This window comes from Branchiostoma lanceolatum, chromosome 7, assembly GCF_035083965.1.
Source record: "Branchiostoma lanceolatum isolate klBraLanc5 chromosome 7, klBraLanc5.hap2, whole genome shotgun sequence".
Lineage (NCBI taxonomy): Eukaryota > Metazoa > Chordata > Leptocardii > Amphioxiformes > Branchiostomatidae > Branchiostoma > Branchiostoma lanceolatum.
The window spans coordinates 14,816,016-14,834,525 of record NC_089728.1 but is presented as its reverse complement, the minus strand read 5'-3'; the positions used below and the strand labels follow the sequence as shown (position 1 = coordinate 14,834,525).

At 40.0% G+C, this 18,510-nt stretch overlaps 2 protein-coding genes and 1 long non-coding RNA gene across 7 annotated transcripts in view; 2 read left to right on the top strand and 1 right to left on the bottom strand.

The window, feature by feature from the left end:
• Positions 1 to 10: 10 nt before the first annotated feature.
• On the top strand, positions 11 to 2,397 carry LOC136437829 (UPF0598 protein CG30010-like). The gene is made up of 3 exons (XM_066432346.1): positions 11 to 251; positions 1,532 to 1,580; positions 1,687 to 2,397. The coding sequence occupies exons 1-3, from the start codon at positions 120 to 122 to the stop codon at positions 2,151 to 2,153; spliced, it is 648 nt and encodes a 215-aa protein (XP_066288443.1). The 5' UTR covers positions 11 to 119; the 3' UTR covers positions 2,154 to 2,397.
• Positions 2,398 to 4,720: 2,323 nt separating this feature from the next.
• The window catches only part of LOC136437827 (AKT-interacting protein homolog A-like), a 32,627-nt gene continuing 18,837 nt past the window's right edge, over positions 4,721 to 18,510 (bottom strand). For 4 of the 5 annotated variants that reach the window (XM_066432344.1, XM_066432343.1, XM_066432342.1 and 1 more), the window contains 9 exons: positions 16,828 to 17,018; positions 16,425 to 16,489; positions 14,439 to 14,539; positions 14,003 to 14,091; positions 13,355 to 13,453; positions 12,531 to 12,638; positions 12,016 to 12,076; positions 9,750 to 9,820; positions 4,721 to 5,559 (listed from right to left, as the gene is read on the bottom strand). In XM_066432344.1, coding sequence (XP_066288441.1) covers positions 5,379 to 5,559; positions 9,750 to 9,820; positions 12,016 to 12,076; positions 12,531 to 12,638; positions 13,355 to 13,453; positions 14,003 to 14,091; positions 14,439 to 14,539; positions 16,425 to 16,489; positions 16,828 to 17,018 — 966 coding nt within the window. In that variant the 3' untranslated portion in view covers positions 4,721 to 5,378. The remainder of the gene's footprint in view (positions 5,560 to 9,749; positions 9,821 to 12,015; positions 12,077 to 12,530; positions 12,639 to 13,354; positions 13,454 to 14,002; positions 14,092 to 14,438; positions 14,540 to 16,424; positions 16,490 to 16,827; positions 17,019 to 18,510) is intronic. The other variant, XM_066432345.1, reaches the window with a different exon arrangement.
• LOC136437830 (uncharacterized) lies at positions 6,925 to 8,105 on the top strand. The gene is made up of 2 exons (XR_010756327.1): positions 6,925 to 6,999; positions 7,549 to 8,105. It is a non-coding gene; the product is annotated as an uncharacterized lncRNA (long non-coding RNA).

Genomic DNA, 18,510 nt, shown 5'->3' with positions numbered 1-18,510 from the left:
GTAGATTTCAACTTCCGGTCTTGTGAGGTCATAGGTCACAAATGTTTAGTTACGCAAGTTGGTGTCGTTTGAAGGATGTTTTACACAAATTCTGATATCAGAGAGCTATAACAGCAACGATGTGGTACATAATCAGACGTTCCAGCGTGCAAGTGTTGAGAAGAGCGTCTCGTGCGCTGAGTTATGTACAGGGACAGGCCCCGGAACCGAAAGTGCGGGAGTATTTCTACTACATCGACCACCAGGGACAGGTATTAAAGTAACCCCTCTGCCTCCCCCTTCATTACTCCGGGAAGGAGGATGACCTCCTTCTGGGAGTATTGGGGATGCATTTGTTTGCGCGTTCGCAGCTATTACTCACGATCCCGTTGTCGCATTGGTGTGTAACTTGGCATATCGTTTGCCTGGTTCGGCGTGGGGATGCACAATAGCTTTGTTACACCATAACTACTTTAAACGTCAATCCAATATCGTAATTGCACCCCTATAATTAATGCTATGTCCCACTGCCCTGCCATAGGGACCATGTTATAATCCGTTATGCATGACTGGAATACTTCAGGCAGATACGGGGTATAAATCTTCCTTACTTGCTGTGATCGTATAGTTACTGTTACATTGAAAAATAGACAACGTGCATCACCACACGCAACCTAGGAAACGATATACCAAGTTACATACCAATGCGGCGACGGGAATTGTGAGTTTTCGCTGCGAACATGTGCCGAGTGAGCTCCAGTCTGTGTATTAAGTATGCCGTGTCCCTCGCAACTCGCATACAGTATGTGCGCACGGGACGGACGATGTATTTTTACGCACAGTGTGAAAATGGCAAATCTCTGGACCTTCAAGCTTACCACACTTGTAGTTTATAATACGGAGGCTGTGACAATGTAAAAAGTTTAGGCAGGGGATGAAAGATTGTTGAGAAATATCTCTCAGAAAAGTGCGCGCGCCAGTGTCACTTCCGGGTGGTTAGATCCGGTGACCTTTGACCTTCGTGAAATGTTACGACAATATAAATTAGCCTTTTTTATTGCAAATAGCTTGATAGCTATAGATCAGGCTGGCCTGCTATAAATTGTGGAAAGAGGATTTACTGCATATTTGTGATTTCTGATACATCTTAGTTGTAAGGCTGAATGGTTCGTTGATAATTGAAAAGGGGCCATCTAGATCTAACTTTGTGACTTTTCCCGGAATTTCTAGATCTCATCTGTGCCATGCTGTAAAAACATACTTTTCAGCAGGTTGACCACTCCTATATTGAAAGAAAAAGATAAACAAACACTTTTTCTTTACTTGCTCTAAAACACTACTTGGACTGAGCAGAGATGCAATTTGTGTGGGTCAATACTTGTACATACTATAAATACTTCACGGAGAATTGTGTCCTACGGACTCTTGTTTTGCTTTTTACTACTTCTCTCAATCCTTCTGTGGTTTCTATATTCGTGTTTACTGCCCATCCTAAACAACAGTGAAAGCTCTCCTTTTAATAATCGTTTTTTTGAAACATTCTACATTGCAGTTGTTCATGGATGACACCAGAATCAAGAACTTCGTCACTTGTTTCAAAGGTAAGCAAAACTTGAAGATGATCTCAATTCTTTGTCAAAGTGTTCATTTACCTGATAAACTTGCATTTGTTTCAAATAATTTGTCATAACCCCTCCCACCTTACAGATAAGAAGTTCTTGGAGTTCTTCTTCAAGAGACTGAAGATCAACAACATGACCAGGTATTCGGAAGACTTCCCCTACCTCTCTCCTTGTGGCAGAGAGCGCAACTTCATACGCTGCGACGACCGTCCTATCGTCTTCTCCCACATCCTGGAACCAGATGACACCACAGGGCCTGTGCTGTCGTACAACGGTGGAGGGGACAAACTCACCTTTCCCTTTTCTCCGGACAAACTGTGCATGTTGCCGCGTAGTGGACGCGTGTATCACCCGGGGCCAGCGAAGGTTGGAGGGGTGGGGTTGGTCAAGTCCAGCCTGGCTATAGAACTAAGCAGGGACTTCAGGTTCGGAGATGAGGGGGAGTACGCCCCACCGGTGGCATTTGTATGGAGAGGGCAGGAGGTCCAGCTGACCAATGAGCTGTGGGAACTCATGACTGATGAAGAGAGAAAGGAACTGAGAGCAACTTGATGGAAAAGTGTTGGGACAAGCACTTTTGTGACTGAGACCTTAGCAAAGATACACCACTTTAAGTGTCCATAGTAAATTGTCAAGTAGAAATTGGACAAGATCCTCAAACATATTATAGGAATTCATCCTCTGACAAAAAAATCTATAAAGGTTTTCAAGTACAAGACTGAAACAAGACTGGAAAGGCATCCTGTGATATACAATGTTGTAAACACTTTGGTGTAATAAACATCCCTATACTGTGTTTGGTGTGTCTTGAAAGTTCTTTAGATCCTGACATCAGATATTATGTTTTCACATATCAACAAATTGATCAAAATAACAAGGCACAGGACATACAAGTAAGAAACACCATTTTTAATTGAAAATATTCATTGTGATACAATGCTTAAAAGTAGCCTTAAAACAAGCCTCAATTTCTCAGGAAAGGCACTCTACTTCACCTGTTCAAGTCTCTTTCCCACTTTAAGCTTCTCATTTACTTCACAACATGCCTGCCATATGTACCTCCTGAAACAAACTAACCTTTCAAAGGCAGCCAGGGAGTTAAAAAGGATCTTCTAGATAAAACATTGCATTGCTAAAACTTACACATCCCTTCTAATACCATAACTACCTCTACAAGAGGCAAGGACATTTCTATATTCAACCCTGCCAGAAGCATAGTTATTCAAGTCAATCACTTTATGAGGTATTATATTGAAAGGCTTGGTTATGTAAAGCATTTCATTTATTTATATTTTTAGTCTCAGAAGTGCCATTAAAATAGCAAATTCAACACATTGTCCCCAATACAGTGCCACCCAAAGCTTAATTGCTAGTAATGCATTACTACACTTGAAGTTACAATAACACTGGCTGGAAGGACACTGGCAGTTTGGACGATCTAATAAACTTGAAGTTTACCATGCTGCTAAAGTTTTACACATGAACTGAAAAGGTACATGTCTCTCTGTATCATGGTATCTTCACTGCTGTCATAATTTTGATAGAGATATCATTCATCTTCAAACAGTAAAAAGATATTCCAAACTGTCAGTATCTCTCCAAATTTCCAACGTCCAGCATTCAATGCTTCCTATACACATAATAAAACCTGGAATCTTAGGTAACATCAGGAAATAGAGTCACAAAATTTTAATAATGAAGAAGCATCAATGGCATAAATACAATTAAATAATGGCTGACAGCATGCAACATTTACAAATGGCTACACAACAAGCCCAATAAAAATAGGTTACAAAAATTCATTTTCAATATCTAAAGCATGACGGTACTCTCCATACACCCGTGAGCATTTTAAAACCGATTTAAATAATTTTCATGTTATTTACAATGAGATATTGGTATTAGAAATATATGTGAGAACTTCTATCATACATTGTGCTTACAATTGTGTGCTTTGGCATGTACTAAAAACAATGACACAGTCTCTTGACACTTTTTTTGTACAACCCTACAGAATGATGGAAATGGCCATAACAATCTAATTCATTCAGATGTTTCCTGTGAGTTTCAATATGGAATGATGAGCCTAAACAAGATTGAAGTTATATACGTAGCAACTCAAATACAGAGGCTTTGTTGTAGGAGTGCTTTCAAAGGTATTAGAGCTATTATAAAAGTTATTTTCTCCTTCAAACCTTGTTCTCCAGATGAATATATGGTAACATCCAAAACTGGACTTATTCATGTTTGCTGGGGTACTATACTCTTTTCAGTTTATGCTGACTTTTTTTGCCCACGTCACCTGTTCTGAGTTAGTATGGGAGCAAGCATTAACTAACAATGATAGCAACAAAACTATATCAATCTACCCTTGGTGGCAGAAAGAAGGACTTACGTCTATAATGACATAACGGTGAAATTGAAATGGACTAGGATTGTTTTTGTGGAATATCTGATGGTTACATCTGTAGTTTTCTGTACGGAAAGTAGTTAGCTGGGATGTTCTGGTGAGTTGTGGTTCTTTTTCAGCAGCAGCAGTACTTCTGATTTTCCCATAAATCCTATTCTACAGCTTTAAACACAGTCGTGTGTTTGATAGGAATGATACTTTTACTATGCTAACAACTTACTACTATGGTAACACACACTAGTTTGTAAAATGCTTTGTATAGGTAAGGCTTGCACATAGAATTATGTCTTGACTGATGGCAGTTTTGCAAACTTGGCCATTTTTTCTTCTCGCCTTGAGGTTATTACTTGCATACAATGTTGGATGTATTTGACTTTTTAGCAATGGAAATAATACGATATATGTCATAGCACAACCCAAACTGTTTCCACAAACTGTTCCATAACGTCATAACCAAAGTCACGTCAGGTCATTCTAATTGTACTTAGCATTCTGACCAAAGCTTTACAACAATGGCATAAATCCGTTTATGCTTAATTACCTATTTTTTTGTTTATTTGTTTATATAGAATGAATGGTGGGCTCTCAGAGCCTATACCCTGCCTCTGTGTGTGCAGGTTCGTTTTTAGTGTTTCCAGTTTCCACTGCTGGTAAAATGCACCATTTTTTTCTTCTCCTTCCCAATTCCATTGATTCTTTACATACAGATACTGCACATCACCAAGCCTTTACTGCACGTCCGTACCACCTCTCCTGGGCCACAACTTCCCTCCAACCTTTCTTTTAGCATATCTACCTGTAACAGTCATCATTTCATTCTGTAAAGCTGCAGCATATTCTTAAAAGATGTGGCCAAAAAGACCTCCAATTCAATTTCCTTCATTCTCTGATACCTATCCTAAGTTACCCCTATTTGTAAGTACACCGAATAGCCTTGTTTTTCAGTTCTCCTGCTTGTTTGTTTAACATATGACCTCCACACATATACTGAATACCTATTGCCATTGACTTTGGTATCTTCCATTTCAAATGGCAAGTAGGGGTAGTTTTTTACTAGATGGAGGTGTAAGAAGATGCTACATGGACGTTGCTATGGGGTGGAAATTTTTCATTGTCGATCTCTACTCAAACGGAACAGCCCTTATTTTCTACTGGTACTGATGTTGGCAAAAATCATGTATGATGTATGCATTGTTGCATGCTGAGGTCACAGTTAAAACAGTGTAAAGAGGACTGTAAACAAAGGTCTACTCTTTTTAAAATAACTTTCACAAAGGGGCTTCAGTCATTTCCAACCATTGGGTAAACCACTGTCCTTTCTTCCTCTGCGCTTGCAGCTTTAACTCGCTTTATCGTTCTCTACCTATCTACGTGTCCGCTATGTCTCTGGTCAGTGTCGTGATCACCAGGCTGCCCGCCGTCGTCTCCTTGACCTTCCGCGCCTCGCTAAGACGAGGCTTCCTGTCGGGTGAAGGCTTTAGTGGAGCCTGGCTTGACCCAGGAAAGGCCTGAGGTCTGGGCATTCTTAGTCTCGCTCTCAGATCGCTTCTGTGGAACAGAGACAGCAGAAACATGAAAGAAAAGCTGGTTAGAAAAGTTGGCCCTTCTTGAGAGTAAGATATCCCAAGTCAGTCAATTAGAGATTCCCGAATGAACCGGTATGTTCCTTGGGTGATGTGAATAATAGTTACGTATGGTTAGGACTAGTCAGCCGCCTTTTACATTCAATGTTTAATGTTGCTCTTGTGAAGAGAAGCTGGAAGTGGGAAGGAAAGGGTGCCTGCATGCAGTATTTACTCAAATCACTAGGTGGCACCCATTCACAGTTGTATAGCCATGTGGAAGTGCCAGTTTGCTGTTGCAGCACTCGCCTAGTGCTTGATGCACACCTTCCCAACACCACTTCTGCAATGTAAAATATGAAATGCTGCAAAAGTAAGCATGCATGTTATGTTTTCTACAGCTAACAAGCTCATACTGCCTCTACACCATGTACATTGTGCACCATGCAATGTTACAGGCAAAGACAAATTATTGGCAGTCATCTGTTCAATCTCACAAAAACCAAGGGTCATCTGGCAAGTTTCGGGGCCTACTGAGAACAGTTACACAATGCTCTCTAACCATCTCGCAACAGACAGAACTGGACTTCCAATGCTTCGACTTCATACGAATCATAGCCTCATATTCATCCTATTCTAGCTCCATCTCCAGGTAGGCCATTGAACACGAATTGGCGAAATTCGAGACACGAATTGCGCCACGTAGAGGCGCAATTCGTGGCGCGCAAAGCGCCACCAGGGGGCTATACTCGAGATCTCGAATTCGTCCACGCGGAAGCGGTAGCGCGAAGCGCAATACAAAACCGGTACTGACATGGCTCGCATAGCGCCACCGGGGGGCGAAACTCGAGATCTCGAATACGTCCACCTGGAAGGGGCATCGCGAAGCCCGCAATGTAACGTTACTGACATCATGAGTTACGTAACTATATGTCCAACCAGTGGTGGCAGCGAAGCGCATATTTACGAAATACGGCTTGCGATTTAGCTAATGTTTAACTTATGATGTATTGTAGTCAGCTAATCGTAATACAAAACACGCACAGACCAAGGAGTAAATGTATTCGTCCAACCAGAGGTGGAGCGAAGTGCATATTTACGAATTCTGTTTAATATTTAACTTATCGAGTATGGGTAACAATTACAGCCAGCAATTGTTGCTTTGTTTATAATCGTTTATGTCAATAACATTCTGTTTAATTTGCTGTTACAGGACCTGGTTACGGGGCTGAGAATAATAACAAATTGATACAAATGCATTGTGACAAAATAGTGAAAATAGTGGCAAGAATGGGATAGTGTGTGTTCTAAGTACTAGTAACATTCTTTGCTCCAGTTTCAGAATCGATGAGTACTCCTGTCTCTGGGATGACACAGATCGCCTGGGACGATGTCGCCCAACGTATCGTCAAGAGAGTAGCAGAAGGTAAGGTGGACTTGACTGACTCTAGCTGCCATAAGTACCTTGGACATCTACAGAAGAGGGCACCAGTGCTGGCGGATTTTGTCTGTAGCGTAACGGTAGCAGGTCGCATCCCTTCCGACGTCTCCGTGGTTCTCCTCTCTCTTATGGCTGTTCTGCATGAGACCTTTGAGGCCGTTGAAGTACCTGCCAGCTTTCCTGACTCTACCCCTGAATCTCCGCATTCCTCCTTCTTCCCTGCCTACTCTCTGGTCTGTGGTTTGCCTAGGTTTGCTATGAATGAAGCGAGGAAACGCAAGGAGGCTGACAGCTGTCGGAAAGAATCGTACGGGCATCCCAGTTTAACTCCCGGCCTATTTACCTTATTCTGTCCTCATGGAGTCTGTTTTGGGTTCGAGGTCATGCGTAGCTGTGAATCACCCCAACACCCCTTCGAGATCATCAGGACGCGGTTCAAGACGGCACCTAGAACCATCGTGTACGACAACGCCTGCCAGCTGCACAGGTATGTGATCCGCACTTCATCAAGAAGACTCAATTTCTTGTTGACAGGTTCCACTGGAAAGGCCATGTCGGTTGCTCACTTGGGTATTGTATGGACAGCTACTCCGCTTCAGTGGACATCCGCACTATCAACTCCCAGGTCAACGAGCAAGCCAACTCCGGTCTCGCCAGGATGAAGTCACAGCTGTCGTACATGAAGCCTCCGAACTTCATGTTTCACGCTTCCTTGTTCTTGGCGGTCAGGAATATGGATGCTCGACGGAAAACCCCAGATCACTGATGCACATGAGTGTCGTTATATATTTTTAGCAGTTTTTTTAACAATGTTTTTTCTACAATCGCTTTATTTCTAACTTACCTGACGACCTTTGTCAATTTTGTTAACATTCGGATGTTTTTGGAAATAGTCTGCTTACAAACTGCAAAGAATGCTGGGATAGCATCATATTTGCGTGGTAGCCATTTTGGATTTGAATCGACAATCATAGTGCTGACATAGTTTGCAGCAAATTCACAAATAGACAAAATTGGACTAACGTTTTTTTTGGTGCTTGTCTATGTACTTTCAGTGGTAGATTTTTAAAGTTCTCTTGACACTAAGAACACATACTGTCTCATTCTTGCGTCTTATCGCACTATTTTTGTCACTATAAATGCGTTAGCGATTTGTCAGCCCCGTAACCAGGTCCTGTGAAAGCAAATAAAACGGAATGTTATTGATATAACGGTGATTAACAAACCAACGATTGCTGACTACAATATATTATAAGTTAATTTTAACAGAATGGCTAAATCGCAAGACGATACTCGGGTCCGTGTTTCGTAAATATGCGCTTCGCTGCCACCGCTGGTTGGACATATAGTTACGTAACTCATGATGTCAGTAACGTTACATTGCGGGCTTCGCGATGCCCCTTCCGGGTGGACGTATTCGAGATCTCGAGTTTCGCCCCCCGGTGGCGCTATGCGAGCCATGTCAGTGCCGGTTTTGTATTGCGCTTCGCGCTACCGCTTCCGCATGGACGAATTCGAGATCTCGAGTTTAGCCCCCTGGTGGCGCTTTGCGCGCCACGAATTGCGCCTCTACGTGGCGCAATTCGTGTTTCGAATTTCGCCAATTCGTGTTCCAGAGCCTACCTCCCATCTCTCTCCTTTCATTGCTTCCCTGCTCCACAAGTCTGGCACCCTTTGCTAGGGGATCAATTGGCATCTAAACATTTCCATAAGATAGAAGCAAGAGCTCTGATTGGCTCTGATGGTTACAGGGTTAAACGGGCATTTGGAAGTTCAATCCCAGTTATGCTGCATCAGAGAAATCTTGACACAAAGGTGAAACGTTTGAACAGGAACAGGGAAGCAATCAAATAAGCAGATTGGAGCTTGAATAGAATGGATATCAGGCTACCAACTTCACAGCACAATGTGTGAAACAAAGCAAGTTTTTCTTCGTTGCTGTGTCGCCATCGAGAGCACTGCAAGCTGAATTTAGTCCATTGTAGACATTTTTAGATCACGGTGTAAAAGGTCTTCTGGGGAAGCTCTTCTAAGTGTGCATGTTCAACTTTCAGCATGCTGTAAATATCATCTCCACACCACGATGCATGATCAGAAATGATGGGAAATCAGAACAGACAGAAGGGAATTTCATAGGAGGAGGGAGTGATCTGGAAGGGAAGGAGGTTGAGCTTCTCATCAAAATGTACTGTAAATTTTGAAATTTTCTGTTTTTATGTTTGCAGTGTCACTCACCACACCGTAAACATTTGTTCTGCCTTCCATTGTCTAATTACCTTTTAAAAAATACAGGGGATTTGACTTTCACCGCATTACGAAATTTAAGAGCGATAAACTTACAATTTACAGCAATAAATATTCTGGATACAACTGTCTAGCATCATTCAACATTGGCAGAAACCTTTAAATTTTAAACCTAGAGACAATGGGATGACTATCAGATTTAGACAGGGACTATTGCTACTTTCTTATTCACAGGCCACAGATTTGGATCAGCCCATGAATTTTAAAGCCCAGAAACTTTATGGTAGCCAAAGTCAAAACGCAGTTCCCTCAATGCATCTTGACCTGGAAGAAAGTGGGAATTGAAAGCTGGTGTGCAGTACTAAGTCCGTAAAACAATGCCAGGACTTGTGGCTTCTATGCGGCCATGTTACGAAGACGTGACTGGTACTCAATGATTTGTCCTTGTGTGTTGTGGTTTATTCATACATGTACAACGGAGCCAAGTTTACCCTTGGCTTTTGGTTTCTCTGCTGCTGACTCTGGCCGGGGAGTCGTCCGTGTCCGGCACTGAATTATGGTTCTTGGAGGAACAGGAAGGCACCCATCAGAACCGTACAACAACTACGTTGACACTGCCGCTGCCACAAGCTAAGGCACCATTCAGTATTGCTATTTCATGTTGTCTAAATGTTACAATCAAAAGTGTCCAAGAAGACCACTCAGGGGACCAATAAATCTGGTATTTGTTGACAGATGATCACTATAGACAGGATTCGGAATGCAAAAGTACAAAAAATTATCTAAAGGACCATCAAAAAGTCGTCACATTGGCCAGGAGGTGCTTACATGTATGTAGAGGTGGTCACCTGTACAGGTTTGACTGTACTTGAAGCTAACATGCTTGTGAATTCCAGCATGAAAGCTTGTGAATGTCTTAACGATTACTGATGCTACATTTCCATAAGGCAAATGGGTAAAGGTAGGTTATATTTCTTGATGGCTGATGGATCAGTTTAAAATTCAGTTTGTCAGTTTTTCTTTTAGTGTTGCATGTGATAACTTTAAACTTTGGTTTGTGTTTAGCTTGGTGGCAGTGGCAGCATGATTCTACATCACAATCTTTAGCATTCCTTACTAACATGCAGAGAAAGAGACTGTAGGAGGGTAGGCAGTGCAGGGATGTAACACTCACAACATGCAGAAAAACACTGGTCACTTCAAACATGGAGAGGCACAGAAAATTTGGAAAATCTAATCAACTTTAAGCTTTGTATGTTAACGTTTTGCGCAATGTACACTAAAAATTCACATGTCAATTAGAAGAACATGCTCTCTTCAATATCATGGTGTCTTTTTTCTTGTAAGCATGTTTTGAATATCAATCGAATAACAATGAGATACTTGCCTTTAATAGAATCAAAGTCAAATAGTTTTCCAAATTCTTGGTGTCTTTCAAAATTCAATGTGACCAGTAATAGAAGCTACATGGGTACCTACCGTTTTATTGTTTTATTGTTTATTGTTTCTTCGCATATGTACAATACAATATAAAAACAAAGAGAAATAGAGTAAAGAATACATGCAGGAGAGGCCAGAAGCCTATACGGCTTTTCGGGGGCCTCCCCCAAACTACAAATTTTTACAAAATCATATATCATCGAGACTAAGAAAAACTAACGAAACAAGAAATTGGAATTTTAACATAAATCAATGAAACAAATGAAAAGAAGAGGAACTACAAAGTAAATTTTGAGTTGTAAACATAATAAGTATTATAATGAATAACAATTTATAAAGAAATAGGTCAAAATTATACAAAAATAACAATCATATGAATTATTTTGTCATCGGATACCAAAGGAAAAGTGAAAAACAAGGAAAACAAACAAATCAGGAGAAAGTAATACTTGGATGTTCTATGATATCTATCTTTAAAAGTTTTTTGAAACTAGGTAAAGACGAGCAGGACTGTAGAATGTGGCTGAGATTGTTCCATACGGTGGGGCCTCTAAACATTATTGTATGTTGTTTTTGAGTAGTTTTTGTCATAATTGATCTTAAAAGATTATGTTGTCTCGTATAGTGGTGATGGATATCTGAGTTGAAATTTAAAAGACCTTTGTATTGTTCAGGTAGGGAAGAGCTATTATGGACAATTTTATGGACAAATAAGGCAATTTGAAATTTATTAATGTCAAATACAGTCATAACATTTAAATCACGAAACAGAGCTGCTGTATGTGCTGTGAATGACGCATTGGCTGCTATTCGTACAAAGCGCTTTTGAAGGAGGTAAACAGGATTGATGGATGTTGTGTACGTACTACCCCAAATTATGTTGCAATAAGTTAGATAAGGGTAAATCAAACTGTAATAAAGAACCATAAATATGTTTCGTGACAGCAAAGATTTGACTTTTCTAATGATGCCTATGTTTTTGGAAATTTTTTTGCAAACAAAATCAATTTGGTTCTTCCATGAAAGTTTCTCGTCTATAATTACGCCTACCGTTCCTGTAAGTTTGGCTGACTAAAAGCTCCTCAATGGACTACATTCAAAACTATCCAATGGCTTGACTATACTATACTGTACAAAGACAGTAGTACATGTATTTCCTCAAAACAGGATTGCCAGAGGTAATGCGCCATTCTGGGAATCTTTACAGTAGTCTACTGTATCACTATCTCTATACAGAATTCTATGTTAGCTGGGACTGAAAAGATACTAAATTGTCATGAACTATCAACATGCATTTTACAGGATTATGTTTGTCACCTTTGGACTCAGGACTTGTTTCTTTGCCTCCTCGTGTACAGAAGGGTCCCAGCTCGAAAATCTGCAATGACATAACAGAAGGAAAAAACATTTAACTTTTTAAGACATCATCTTTTGAATACAGCCCCAGATGTAGACACAAGAAAGGACAAGGGAAATACATACATACATCATCATCATCATCATCATGGATACCCCCAAATAACCCCGCTAGGGGCAAAGTACATGCATTGTACTTTTGCAATTAGCACATATTCTATTCAAGAAGCTTTACATGTACATTTATACCTGGTACACATTGTACATGAAACTACTACAAGTGTGGTCGAGTAGTTGAAGACATATTTGTGCAGCTGCAACATAACCACACTCCTGCAGTTTTTACACTAACAGCCAGGTGGCAGAGTTGCAACACTCCCGGCACACTTGCTATCAAATAATGAAGAACAAGAGGTTTCAATGAAATGACATTAAAACTACAAATAATGAAGAGATAAGCTGGAAGCCAACATTACCTGATTGCATGTGGGTCGTCTGTTGAAGGCGGATCGTAAATGTGCTCGTTACACCTGCGGATTGTCTCAGTCACTTTTCTCCTAAACACGTCAAGTTCTTTGTCATACCTACGGAAACCAGAGAAAACTTGAGTCAAATCACACAGTCAGTTATAGCAAAAGCTATAGAAATTATAAAAGTTAAAGAAATAGCACTCAACTAAATGTACTATGATTAATTATTTCATGCTCAATCTAACAAAACTGTATATCATTTGCCAAAAATAATTACTCAAGCAACTGGATAAGATTTTGAAACAGTCATGACTGTTTCAAAATCTTATCCAGTTGCTTGAGTAATTATTTTTGGCGTATCTTATTACCTGGATGTCTAACCTTCATCAATGTATATCATTTGTACTTTGGATGAGTCACTGTCAGGCAAACTCATTCAGACATTAGGTTAGTGATGAAAACATGCTAAGCATTGAAGAAGCAGTCTAAATGTACCATAACGTTGATGCTTACACATTTTGAGATCACTCTTGATTTATTGCATCGATCGGTTGGTATACCCACATATCAAATAAAGACTTGAAAACAACATGTTTTGTTACTGTTTAGTTGTCCAAACATTTTGTTAACAAAGACAACTTGTTCAGCATTGACAAAGCAAAATAGAACATACAGAAGTGCCAGCATTTTCACAAATTGTTTTTTTCAAATGTTTAACCCTTATCCTGCTGCCAAACCCTACAACCTACATATATTTGAGGATAAATGACACCTTAGTATGGAGAAGGTTAAAGACATATGTTATAACTATAAAGAGATTGTATACTCACAGCACAGCAGCCTCTGGGTTGAGTGGATTTTTCGTGTCTATCTTGTAGAAAATTCTTCTTACATACAGCAGCACTTGCCAGATGTGATTGACATTCCGCCTATAGTGACAAGAGAAAAACAATTTTGTTACCATGAATCTTTCACATTTACCTCAACCTGTCTGAAGCGGATGGTATCTAAATAATCAAAGCTATGGGCTAAAACTGTATAGACCTAAACTAAATAAACCAGAGTATGCCTTCTGGCTCTGGACAGGAAAAAACAAGTTTGAACGAGATCTTTAAAATTCTACAAACCCTTTGACCATGACGTGACTAGACAGTGACTGTAGGTTTACATAGGCTTCGGCCCAGCACATTTCCTGCTATGACTTCACATGTAAACTTGTAAAGAATACAAACCACCCCAGTTGGACTGCGGCCACATATTTGAACCATTCCATAGACTTTCAATCTTCTAAAACTTAAACAGCTACAACTTTGGAAAAACAGACATTTTGTAATCACAGAATGATACAACTGATGTTCCACTTATCAAAAACAAGAAAGTGTGTGTGTGTGGGGGGGGGGGGGAGTAGTCAGGATACCTTCCATCCAACACATACAGTTTGTTACTAAAATCATAATACCTTAATTGGTGTCCCTTACCTCCATTTTGTGAAGCCCCTCTTGACATCTAACTCTCCTGTCTCTATGTCCACCACAGGGTGAAAGATTGGAGGATCAAATATCACCCTCTGCCAGAAACAAACACATTCTTATTAGTACTTATGTACATTATGGCAAGTGTCCATGGTGTCCTATTGGGGTTTGAACATTTGCACACGTAAGTGGGAAAATCATTTTAACTTTCAGTATCTACGTCTTCCCATACCATCATCATCTATTCTATCACAATTCATTTAATTGATTGATATATGTCCTGACAGTTTTATACCTCATAACGTGTTTGACAGATGGGAGTTGGTACTGTTGTTGCAAACAAATAAAACAGTCATTCTATAATTGAGATATAGTACTTAATATAAAGCGCATGATACCTTACAGGATCATAAATCCACATGTGGAGTCAGCTGATACTTACAGGAGAGTCCCCATCTGGGTAGTTGTCTGGTACGATGACATAGAACTTGAACACTCCCTCCTGGAACAGACCTTGTCTCACAAACACCACACCAAACCAGACTGGGGGAAAGGAAATATCAAGAAAGGTCATCAGGAGGACAGGAAAAATTGAACAAATCATAACACGTCAACATTGATCAATCAAGACACTGATGAAAGGTAGTGGATGCTGTCTTAAATGTCTGACTGTTTTCAAAACTTATCCAGTTGCTTGAGTAATTTTGTATCTCATTACCTGGATGTCTAACCTTCATCGATGTATTGGTCAATCAAGATTCAGAAAGACAACAGCAATGTCAAAAATCTAAATATCTTTGCTGAAGGCAAAAAGCTCTGTATAACTGCATACAGCGGCATATGTTTCATATTAAGAATACATAAAGGTATGTCTTACTTCTAATAGTGACCCATAATGAGGTGACCCATAAAATGCTGACCCTTATTCAAAGGTCTTTGGGATGTTCCACATTATCTATTAGATAGAACCTGACCTCTGGACAAAATCACTTTGACCCTCAGACTTTATTTGACATGACCAGTCTAAACAGATATCTACCAGTAGGACTGGCTATTACAATGTCGGTACTGGCACGATACTGCACAAAATCTTTTTTGTTATAGGACCAAAATACTGAATGTCAATGTTTCGTACCTCAACCTCTGTACCAGTACCTGGACCTAATATTACATTTAGGTACTTACAACAAGATCTACAACTCCCTTATCATTTTGTGAAGGGAATCAAACAATTTCCACATGTTGAAGTTGACCTTTGGTAACATTGCAACCAGTATGACCAAGGGCAAGGACATTCTCTTATACAAAAGTATTCATCGGGTGAACCTTCAAGGCTCAACTATGCTTTCCCTTTTAGTTTTACTACATGTATATTTGAATATGATTATACAAATTTTGTGCATTCAAGATAGAAATAGCCTGCATTTGCTGCCTACAATAAAACCAATACCATGCTATTGGAGGCCATGATTTAGATAACAGAATTTACAATAAATCATTGCCTTGTTAGCCAAACCTGTAGCTCTATATACTGTAAATCTTGAAAATTTGCGATGGTTTTAGTTTTGCAGTTTTCAGTGACCTTTCCACCACAAATTCATGACACTGGCAATATGGCTCCTTTGTTTTACTACGGTACTACATAATTAATTGAACTTCAAATTCAAAACAGCACGAAGATCTCCTTCTTCTTACTATGAAATAAAACCACTTTACAGTACATGTGCTCCAGGGTTGTACCAACTCTGCATGAAAAAGTATGCTGTATACAACACTGTCAGCCCTCCCTGGGCATGAAGTAAACTGTCTTGCCTGACTGACTACCTAGGGACTGCCTTTTGCACTCAACTGACAAGACTAACAAGCATCGGTCTTTCAAGCTGAATGGGAAATGTAGTGTCAAATGTAAAGCTCACTTTGTGCACCAGTGAATGTACCTTTCATCATTCAATTTCTGTACAAAATTCAAAGAATTTCCATTGTTTTCATGTTTACAAAGTCCTTTCGTCAGGTTGGAAAATGTAGTGGACTCACATAAGAAAAATGTTCCACTCTAAATTTTGTATCCTTGTGCAGGTATTGGAAAGTACCTTTAACACTTTCAGTTTCAACTTTGCTTGACGCGACCTTGAAAATGCAACAAAGAAGAAAATTAAACGATCAACGCCAAAATTATTTGTTGTTAGACAAGGGCCTGTCTTATCAACCCTGGACTGAGGTGTGCAAAATGTATTTTCCACTACAACTATCATAGAGTGGAGCTCGCTGCCAGTAGGAGCATCCTCATTAGATAGCTTATACATAAACAATTCTTACAGCTAGATGTGAAAAGGTTAGGTGTGACAGGTTGTTATGTGTAATATAACCAGTTGTTGACATGCTGGTTATGCCAGCTATACAGATACAGATATTCCTAATTGATACTTACAGAGGGGTGACTTGGCAGATGGGATGCAATAAATCCCTGGTATTCTCTGTCTCTGCAACAAATTACTGCAAAGGAGAATAGGAAAAAGTTAATTTTGTCTGTCAATATCGAAGTACAGAGTCTTGACTAGATAGGGGTTTGACATTTTGATTAATTGGTCACTGTAAAGCTTGGAAATTTTTCATCAATTTTCAGCCTAAACTTGCTGCTTAAAGCAAAGTTTTACACATTGCTTTCCTGGGTATCATAACTTAATAGCTTTTACAGTGGTCAATATATCTCACTTTTAAGTTCACTAAAAGTTTCAACTTTTCAACATTTTTCCTAATATGAAGTTGCAAGTCTTCTTAAGTATTCCAAACAAAAAGGCATTTTTAGAAAAAGTTGGTATAAAAAAACCTACTATTCTGCCATAAGTGAGTATTCCAAGAAGAAAGGTCCGTATGACGTGGGGATGCCATTGGGAGATGGTTCCTGGGCTGGCCTTCTGTCCAAAGCCCTGGGGGTGGTGTCTGGTGCCCCTGCCCCTGGGGGGACGGGAGGAAGCTGTTTTCTGCCCACACCACTTCTTACAGCTCCCCCTCCGGTTGATCCCTGCACAGGAATACAAACTTATTTTAATTCAACTGTCAAAAACAATAATTCTCAACATCAATATAACATCACATTCAAAAATTTGGCCAACTGCCTACAGTACAGTCAAGTTTTGTGTTGGCTCCCTTCTGGGTCAGACATTATTGTTCTGTAAGTCAGGAAGGAAGGAAGTATAGTAAGACAGTCCAGATATAGACACATAAACTACACAGACGCCGACAATAACATGGGGTAGTCAGATAACTGTCTATTTGAAACTGAAAGGCTGAAGAAAGTTAGGTTTTCAGTGATTTTTGAGTGTGTGTGTGTGTGTGTGTGTGTGTGTGTGTGTGTGTGTGTGTGTGTGTGTGTGTGTGTGTGTGTGTGTGTGTAAGTGTGTGGACAGCACATCTCCAAAAGCTGTGGATAAAAGGTGACATATGAATTCATATTTATAACATTCATATTTACAAATATACACTGTAAGTATGAGTTCTTCACATTATACAATGTTTCATGATTGTAGATAGTATTACATATCTATATCATGAGTCTGATTCTTTCAGGCTAAGTAATTACCTACTTATTACCTACTAGCTAAGTAATAACCTTTTAACCCACAGAGCTGTTTGATAGTAATAAATAGAGACATCAGCCAGTGGCGTAGACTAGACCATGGGCCACTTTCTCCCTACAACACATGGAGCCCCCCAGGTCACAAGTGAAACCAATTATTCTGCAGGACCCTTGCACTTCCCAGCATGACCCTTGTCACCCCCCTCCTATGGCACATTCAGAAGCAAATATGGGGATCAGGGTAACCTAGAATCCAGACTGTTTCCTTGGCTCTAGGACCAACATGCCCCCAAGGACATTTTGCGGCTCTAGGACGAAAATGCCCCCAAGGATATTTTGCTACAGCCCCGTCTAAATCAGGTAGCTATGGCAAAATCTCCCTTGGTGCATGTTGGCTCTGGGGCAAAGCAGCTGGCCTGTGTCTGGCCTGTGTAGCCCTTAGAAACAGTCTGAATTCCAGGCTAGGATCAGGGTTGCTAGGGACAAAAAATCAGATGCTGCCTTTGGCCTGATAAAGTGATATCAATGAATTGACAATGTTATCAGTACATGATGTATTTTATGGGCTTGCACACTGAATTTATCTATCCATTGGTAAAATATCACAAGAAACATGTGGTCACACTAAATCTGTGTTTTTGATCATGACTGTCACTATGACTATGTGAAAACTCTTAAAATTTTGACTTAGCTTCAAATTTTGGGGGCAAAAATGTGACACCTGACCGGCAATCAATTTTCTAGTGTAACATTCATTAGATATTCATATTATGGCATTAGTCTTATAAGAATGTTTTCTCCTTTAGCATCTTTGGAGGTCTTTTCCCTGATAAAAGAGATCATAAATTACCCCCTATTGTTGTACACATGGCCAACATGATGACATCACATGGTAGCTCAGCAGATATCTTTGTTGATTGGATTGGTGGGAACTGAA

Excerpts from the sequence above, each read along its gene's own strand:
- LOC136437829 (XM_066432346.1), top strand. The coding sequence starts at position 120 with ATGTGGTACATAATCAGACGTTCCAGCGTGCAAGTGTTGAGAAGAGCG. Across the intron at positions 252-1,531 it reads ACATCGACCACCAGGGACAG|TTGTTCATGGATGACACCAG; the intron begins GTATTAAAGTAA and ends TCTACATTGCAG. Across the intron at positions 1,581-1,686 it reads CTTCGTCACTTGTTTCAAAG|ATAAGAAGTTCTTGGAGTTC; the intron begins GTAAGCAAAACT and ends CCCACCTTACAG.